The 8,668-nt window shown below is 48.1% G+C and overlaps 2 protein-coding genes across 3 annotated transcripts in view; one reads left to right on the forward strand and one right to left on the reverse strand.

The window, feature by feature from the left end:
- LOC133113712 (inactive phospholipase D5-like) overlaps window positions 1-8,668 on the forward strand; it is a 52,597-nt gene that overhangs the window by 38,513 nt on the left and 5,416 nt on the right. The window contains exons 3-7 of the mRNA XM_061222977.1: window positions 213-349; window positions 3,472-3,652; window positions 3,873-3,981; window positions 6,010-6,137; window positions 7,604-7,801. Of these exons, the coding sequence (XP_061078961.1) occupies window positions 213-349; window positions 3,472-3,652; window positions 3,873-3,981; window positions 6,010-6,137; window positions 7,604-7,801 (753 nt within the window). The remainder of the gene's footprint in view (window positions 1-212; window positions 350-3,471; window positions 3,653-3,872; window positions 3,982-6,009; window positions 6,138-7,603; window positions 7,802-8,668) is intronic.
- LOC133121737 (adenylosuccinate synthetase isozyme 2) overlaps window positions 1-8,668 on the reverse strand; it is a 296,275-nt gene that overhangs the window by 15,572 nt on the left and 272,035 nt on the right. The window lies entirely within an intron of this gene.

An 8,668-nucleotide genomic window follows, 5' to 3' on the forward strand; every position in this document is an offset into this window, starting at 1 on the left:
GCAGTTGATCAGCCCTGGGATCAGGGTGGGTCTGGGTAATGCAGTTGATCAGCCCTGGGATCAGGGTGGGTCTGGGTAATGTAGTTGATCAGCCCTGGGATAAGGGTGGGGGTCTGGGTAATGTAGTTGATCAGCCCTGGGATCAGGGTGGGGGTCTGGGTAATGTAGTTGATCAGCCCTGGGATAAGGGTGGGTTCTGCTTCCTGTTGCAGTCCCAGCAGAAGTGCATTGTGGTCTTTGCGCTGGTGTGCTGCTTCGCTGTGCTGGTGGCGCTGATCTTCTCCGCCGTGGACGTGTGGGGAGACACCGAGGATGGCATCACAGAGGAGAACTGCAGCAGAGCCTGCCGGTGAGATACACGCACACACACACACACACACACAATACACACTATACACACTATACACACACTCACACACACACCTCTGAGGGCTCTGAGCAGAGGCAGGCTGATCGATCTCTCTCTCTGTTCAGATAAAGATTCCTTCTGATCAGACAGCCCATTAACTAAAGCCTCACACCACAGAGTAATGAAATGTTCGCCGTCCTCTCAATCAATCTGAGGGGTTAAGCTGTGCTGGAGCCTGAGAAGAGTCTCTGGAGCCTGAGAAGAGTCTCTGGAGCCTGAGAAGAGTCTCTGGAGCCTGAGAAGAGTCTCTGGAGCCTGAGAAGGGTCTCTGGAGCCTGAGAAGAGTCTCTGGAGCCCGAGAAGAGTCTCTGGAGCCCGAGAAGAGTCTCTGGAGCCTGAGAAGAGTCTCTGGAGTCTGAGAAGAGTCTCTGGAGTCTGAGAAGAGTCTCTGGAGCCTGAGAAGAGTCTCTGGAGCACCGAGCCTCTGGAACAGAGACACGTCAAACCCAGCCTCCCACCTCCACCCTGTCCGTGTCGTCCCCCTCAGTCGTACTGTTCATTTCACTCTATTATAGGTTATGTCGGTGTGATAGGGCTTGTGTCGAAACACACACCCATAGAAGGAGAGAGTTAATCAATATAACACACTCTCATAAAACAGTTCATCATTAGCACACATGCAGGAGAGAGGAGGGAGGCCATCTTTAACATTCACGCCCCTAAAAGGAGTTAATCCGCCACACAAACACGGCCGACATTTGGGCAGAGGGCTTCATTAACTCAAACGTTGGCCTGGTGACATTTAGATGGAAGTGCAGACTTGATCTGATCTCAGCAGGTTAAACTACGGGGGTTCACAGTGTCAGCCTGTTGGAGGAAGCAGGGATTGATTTCCCTGATTATTTGAATGTGTGTGTTCACCCTGAGTGCAGCACACCCTCATTAACCATGACTAGTGCAGTACAAATGATGCAGTCTCGTAAAAACATGTCAGTGTGCCATATTTCAGATCGGTAATTGTCTTAATTATTTAATTATTTCATGCCTTCTATCTACTTCTTTTCAACGCAAGGATAGCCTAACTGTCCTTTGCTAACTTTATGAACTACTGTTTATATTAAAAAAAAGAAATGAAATGTAGCTTATATGCAAGAAAGCTTCATGACATGTGGCGACATCTTATCTGAACTAACTGAGTGTTTATCATGGGTCTGTACTGCGAGCTGACTCTGTACCTGAATCCAGTCTGCTGTGAACACACACTGTGAACACACACTGAACACACACTGAACACACACTGTGAACACACACTGAACACACACTGTGAACACACACTGTGAACACACACTGAACACACACTGAACACACACTGTGAACACACACTGAACACACACTGTGAACACACACTGAACACACACTGAACACACGCTGTGAACACACGCTGTGAACACACACTGAACACACACTGAACACACGCTGTGAACACACACACTGAACACACACTGAACACACACTGTGAACACACACTGAACACACACTGAACACACACTGTGCACACACACTGAACACACACTGTGAACACACACTGAACACACACTGAACACACACTGTCAACACACACTGAACACACACTGAACACACACTGTGAACACACTGAACACACACTGAACACACACTGTGAACACACACTGAACACACACTGAACACACACTGAACACACACTGTGAACACACACACTGAACACACACTGTGAACACACACTGAACACACACTGAACACACACTGTGAACACACACTGAACACACACTGTGAACACACACTGAACACACACTGTGAACACACACTGAACACACACTGAACACACACTGTGAACACACACTGAACACACACTGAACACACACTGAACACACACACTGAACACACACACTGAACACACACTGAACACACACTGTGAACACACACTGTGCAGCAGTTGCGGTTCTGCTTTTAAAATGGAGGCCGTGTGGCAGGGCCCGTATGGCAGCTAACTCTGGGGCCAGATGTGAGTCTCCCCTGGGGGGCCGAGGGGGTGTTCAGCCCCCCCGTGGTCCCTTCCCTCTCTGTTAGCTTCTCTGGTCCACGCATTAGCATCTCTGTGTAAAAATAGGAACGCCCCTGCTATCAGGGCAGGTGTGACCTTTAGCTAACCCTCATCCATTTGGGATAACTGACCCACTGGGTGTGTAGGATTGATCGGGGATTCAGTAGGTCTGTGGGATTGATCGGGGATTCAGTAGGTCTGTGGGATTGATCGGGGATTCAGTAGGTCTGTGGGATTGATCGGGGATTCAGTAGGTCTGTGGGATTGATCAGGGATTCAGTAGGTCTGTGGGATTGATCAGGGATTCAGTAGGTCTTTGGGATTGATCAGGGATTCAGTAGGTCTGTGGGATTGATCGGGGATTCAGTAGGTCTGTGGGATTAATCAGGGGTTCAGAACCTTCAGTCCAGGGATGGGCACGGTGGACCGTATCTGCTTCTGGATTTTTGTAATGAAGATGAATTTCTTTCCCAATTTTCATATTTTCACATTTTCCCTGGTCCGTCAACTCCCACAAAATAAATTGGTTCCTGCTGTCCTGCTATCTGTGTGAATCAGTGGCTCGTGAAGCAGTGTAAAAACACACCCCTCCCACCCAGGGGAGTCAGGCTCGACCCAACACGGCTCTTCCACACCGTAGCTGCACTTTAAATATTTACTGTGAGCGGCTTAGACTCTGCTCACTGAATGGCGGGTGTGTGGAGATGAGTGTAAGTGTGAGGTCAGAGGAACCCTCTCTCCTCTCCGCCTGCCTCCATTTTGTATTGGTGCCAAAAACATAAAAAGTCCATGTTCTGAATTTTTAAATAGTGTCATTTAGAATAGCGTAAACTGAGAGATGTTTGTTTTGATGCTTTGTAAATAATTGAGTATACAGCAAAATCCGACTTTCAGAATATTGAAATATACTCCCATACATGCCAGCGCAACTTTTTTTCATGTGTTACTTGGACTCAGATGAATTACTGGATTAATTCCTGCTCTGATCCGTCACTGTTTCCTGGTGTTGATGTCCCCCGTGTGAAACCCTGCTCCTGGGCAGGGCAGTTCTGGTGGAGAACATTCCGGAAGACGTGGTGTTTTCTGACAACGGCACGGGCAGCATCCCCCTGGTGGCAGGCCTGCACGCCCTATTGGACCGGGCCGGCCGGTCCGTGGAGATCGTCTCTCCTGATTGGGCCCTGAACGCCACTGATGAGTCCAGCCCTTCCGCAGACAAACAGGTACCCTCTGCCATTACAGAGAGAGAGATGGAGAATATATACAGTATATAGAGAGCACACAAGAACATGGAGAGAGAGAGAGAGATCAGCTGTGTTAGTTGTTGGACGTGTAATTATGTGTGTAATTAGTGTGTAATTGGTGTATAATTGGTGTGTAATTGGTGTGTAATTGTGTAATTGGTGTGTAATTGTGTAACTGGTGTATAATGGCGTTCTCCAGGGCCAGCTCCTGCTCCAGCGGCTCCTCAGGCTGAAGTCTCGGCAGGTGGATCTGAGGGTGGCCAGCGGCCTGCTGGAGTCAGCTGACCTGAGGGCCCTGTCTGAGAGCGGTGAGGCGCCCCTGTACCTGTACTCACCTGTACTCACCTGTACTTACCTTTACCTGTACCTGTACACACCTGTACTTACCTTTACCTGTACCTGTGCACACCTGTACTTACCTTTACCTGTACCTGTGCAAACCTGTACTCACCTTTACATGTCGTTGTACACACCTGTACACATCTGTACTCACCTTTACCTCTACCTGTACATACCTGTACTCACCTGTACTTACCTTTACCTGTACCTGTACACACCTGTACTTACCTTTACCTGTACCTGTACACACCTGTACTTACCTTTACCTGTGCACACCTGTACTCACCTTTACATGTCCCTGTACACACCTGTACACATCTGTACTCACCTTTACCTCTACCTGTACATACCTGTACTCACCTTTACCTGTACCTCATCTCACCTGTACCATTAAACACCTGTATTTGATATCAGCTGTACCTTGCAGGCTGTGCTGTGTGTACTCAGTAGTGTGGTGATGGAGCATGCACTCAGTAGTGTGGTGATGGAGCATGCACTCAGTAGTGTGGTGATGGAGCAGTGTGTTTAAATGTTTAAATGGCTGCTGTGCTTCTGGATCCTGGGGCTGATTGCATTTCTCCCCAGTTAACCTCTCCAGTAATTACACCAACTCATTATTACCATCAGTAGGTCCTATTTCTGGATATCTATAATTTATTCTCAGGTTTTTGATTTAACCTTTGTACACTGACATGAAAATTTGAATTAAGTTTTTTGTTCCTCAAAAAAAAAAATCATTCACTGGGGTTGTGGATAACTGATATTGTAAATGCTCTGTTCTGAACTGTTGATGTCATAGTTGTGCAAAATAATCCATCCAAAAAAATGTATACAATTTGCAGGAAATCGAAGGCATTGATACTCATTTTCAATAGTGAAATGTTAAACGTATTGATTTGTTCAAGGCACCCTGTCCTTGAACATTACTTGTGTAGCACTTGTGAGCATGCTTAAAGCTAGCTTGGATACTTTACAGAGCCAGTGAGACTGACAGACACTGATAATTATAATTCTGTCTGAACTTTCATCTCCAGCATCTCTCTTTCTGTGTTTTTCAAACAGAGTTCAGCTCATTTCATTCCACACACACACTGAAGAGAACAGAATGTGCTGCGGTTCTATGCTGCTCATTTTTAGATTACACTTGATTTAGTGGCCTGGTGTGCAACGTTATGAATGTGTACATATTTCAGAAACCCAACTGCTGCCTCTCTCTCAGGTGCCTGTCCTTACCTGTACAGGTCCAGAGAGGTTGTCATGGTTACCTGTCCTTACCTGTACAGGTAAAGAGGTGTTGTCATAGTTACCTGTCCTTACCTGTGCAGGTGTGGAGGTCTTGTCATAGTTACCTGTCCTTACCTGTGCAGGTGTGGAGGTCTTGTCATAGTTACCTGTCCATACCTGTGCAGGTGCAGAGGTGTTGTCATAGTTACCTGTCCTTACCTGTGCAGGTGCGGAGGTGTTGTCATGGTTACCTGTCCTTACCTGTGCAGGTGCGGAGGTGTTGTCATAGTTACCTGTCCTTACCTGTGCAGGTGCAGAGGTGTTGTCATAGTTACCTGTCCTTACCTGTGCAGGTGCGGAGGTGTTGTCATGGTTACCTGTCCTTACCTGTGCAGGTGCGGAGGTGTTGTCATAGTTACCTGTCCTTACCTGTGCAGGTGCAGAGGTGTTGTCATAGTTACCTGTCCTTACCTGTGCAGGTGCGGAGGTGTTGTCATGGTTACCTGTCCTTACCTGTGCAGGTGCGGAGGTGTTGTCATAGTTACCTGTCCATACCTGTGCAGGTGCGGAGGTGTTGTCATAGTTACCTGTCCTTACCTGTGCAGGTGCGGAGGTGTTATCATGGTTACCTGTCCTTACCTGTGCAGGTGCGGAGATGTTGTCATAGTTACCTGTCCTTACCTGTGCAGGTGCGGAGGTGTTGTCATAGTTACCTGTCCTTACCTGTGCAGGTGCGGAGGTGTTGTCATAGTTACCTGTCCTTACCTGTGCAGGTGCGGAGGTGCGGTACCTGAACATGACAGCTCTGACCAGAGGCCAGTTCCACTCCTCCTTCTGGGTGGTGGACAGGAAGCACATGTACATCGGGAGCGGGGGCATGGACTGGCGCTCACTGTCCAAGGTACCCCCCAAACACCCCCAAAACCCCCTCAAACACCCCCAAAACACTCTGTTACACCCCCAAATACCCCCAAAACACCCTCAAACACCCTCAAAACACCCTGTTACACCCCCAAATACACCCAAAACACCCTTAAACACCCCCCAAACACCCTCAAACACCCGCAAAACACCCTGTTACACCCCCAAATACCCCCCAAACCCCCTCAAAACATAGTACGCCCCCAAACACACACGCCCGTGATACTATAACTCAGCCTAAAGTTGTGCTTGTTGAGTTAGCCGTTAGCCTTTAGCCTTCATGTGATACTGTAACTGGGCCTAAGTTGTGCTTGTTGAGTTAGCCGTTAGCCTTTAGCCTTCATGTGATACTGTAACTGGGCCTAAGTTGTGCTTGTTGAGTTAGCCGTTAGCCTTTAGCCTTCATGTGATACTGTAACTGGGCCTAAGTTGTGCTTGTTGAGTTAGCCGTCAGCCTTTAGCCTTCATGTGATACTGAGTTGTGCATGTCGAGGCTCCTGCGTGGTATGTAAGGCAGCTCCTCTGAGCCAGCAGGTCAAGCGTAGTGCAGCTCTGCTTTTTACAGCTTCTGAGAACCGATGTGACTAATCTAATCTACAAGGTGTAAACTAAAAAGAACAGACAGACGGATTCTCTCTGCCTTTGAAATGTCCGCAGAATAATCTGCTTTTGATTTAGCTTCACTGAAATGAGTCCTGGCTGGGAGAGAGGGAGAGGGAGGGAGAGAGACAGGGAGAGAGAGAGGGGGAGAGATAGGGAGAGGGGAAGAGAGAGAGGGGGAGAGGGAAAGAGAGGGAGAGAGAGAGATGGAGAGAAAGGAGAGCAAGGAGCCTCACAGCAGACCCCGCTCTCCCTAAGTGTGTTTGTACAGACAATATTAATCTGGGAAAGTCTCTGAAATGGCCATAAAAGCCTGTGTCCTGATCTCACCCCCAGGGAGGGGGAGGGGTGGATTCCCAGGGAGGAGAGGAAGGTGCTGTACCGGGGGGGGTGCTGTGCAGTTTCCAAATTATTTTACCAGGATGCGGTGGCTTGATGACACTCTGATGAGTGAGAGTGTGAGAAGGCTGTGAAAGTGCCAATGAGCCTGAGTGGCAAAGTGGGGGTGGGGGGGGTGTGTGTGTGTAGGGGGGTGTGTGTGTGTGTGTGGGGGGGTGCTTGGCTGACTACATTGCCCCCCCCCCCCCCCTCCTCCAGTGTGACGATGCTCATACTAATGCCTGTAGGTCTGTGCACTGCTGGACCTGAGTTGTGCTTGTTGGGTTAGCCTTTAGCCTTTAGCCTTAATGTGATAACTGGACCTGAGTTGTGCTAGTTCAGTTAGCCTTTAGCCTTTAGCCGTAATGTGATAACTGGTCCTGAATTGAGCTAGTTGAGTTAGCATTTAGCCTGTATGTGTGTGCTCTTATAGGATGCCTGATTGTGAATGTGGGGGCTGTTTGACAGATGAAGGAGCTGGGTGTGATCATCTATGACTGCAGCTGCCTGGTTCTGGACCTGGACCGGATCTTCTCCCTGTACTCACAGCTGGAGTTCAAGGACTACATCCCCTCCATCTGGTCCAGGAGGGTGACGGGCCTCTTCAACAAGGACAACGCTCTCTCCCTGAACCTCAACGACAGCAACGCACGCGCCTTCCTGTCTGTGAGTTCCTGTCTGTGTGTCTGTGAGTTCCTGTCTGTTTGATTGTGAGTTCCTGTCTGTGTGACGATGAGGAACTCATGGCTCAACAATGCTAACTCTTAGATTGAGGTATTTTGGACGACAAGCCGTAACACTTTATACTTTCATGATCTCACACACACTCCTGAGGACATGCCTCCCTGCATGCTGACTTTCCTTCGATCCATTATCTTCATTCGATCCAGTATCTTCATTAGATCCAGTATATTCATTAGATACAGTATCTTCACCAGTCAAAATTAAATGCACACTTGCCAGGTTTTGCTCATATCTATCTGCTTTGAACGATTATTTTTCAACAAATGGTTAAGTAGTTTCAGTCTTAATCTTACTTTGAGATAAAGTGAGACTTTACTGCACACCTTTGTGAAAACCCCAGTCATTTATTACACTCATTAATCATTGTTGGGCCATTTTTAAAATATATCACATTAATGAACAAATTTGTCATGTCATCTACTTCATTCACATTAAAATATATGAATATTAATTGAATATGAGAGGACATGGCTGCAGGCAAATTCTCTGGGTTTTTATCAGAACCCTTCTCTCCGGGTCCATGTGTGTCCACCATGGGGGAGGTCTCTCTCTCATCCTGATGTGGGTGTATGGGGGAGGTCTCTCTCTCTCATCCTGATGTGGGTGTATGGGGGAGGTCTCTCTCTCATCCTGATGTGGGTGTATGGGGGAGGTCTCTCTCATCCTGATGTGGGTGTATGGGGGAGGTCTCTCTCTCATCCTGATGTGGGTGTATGGGGGAGGTCTCTCTGTCATCCTGATGTGGGTGTATGGGGGAGGTCTCTCTCTCATCCTGATGTGGGTGTATGG

Source organism: Conger conger, chromosome 2 (genome assembly GCF_963514075.1).
Source record: "Conger conger chromosome 2, fConCon1.1, whole genome shotgun sequence".
NCBI classification, from domain to species: Eukaryota; Metazoa; Chordata; class Actinopteri; order Anguilliformes; family Congridae; genus Conger; species Conger conger.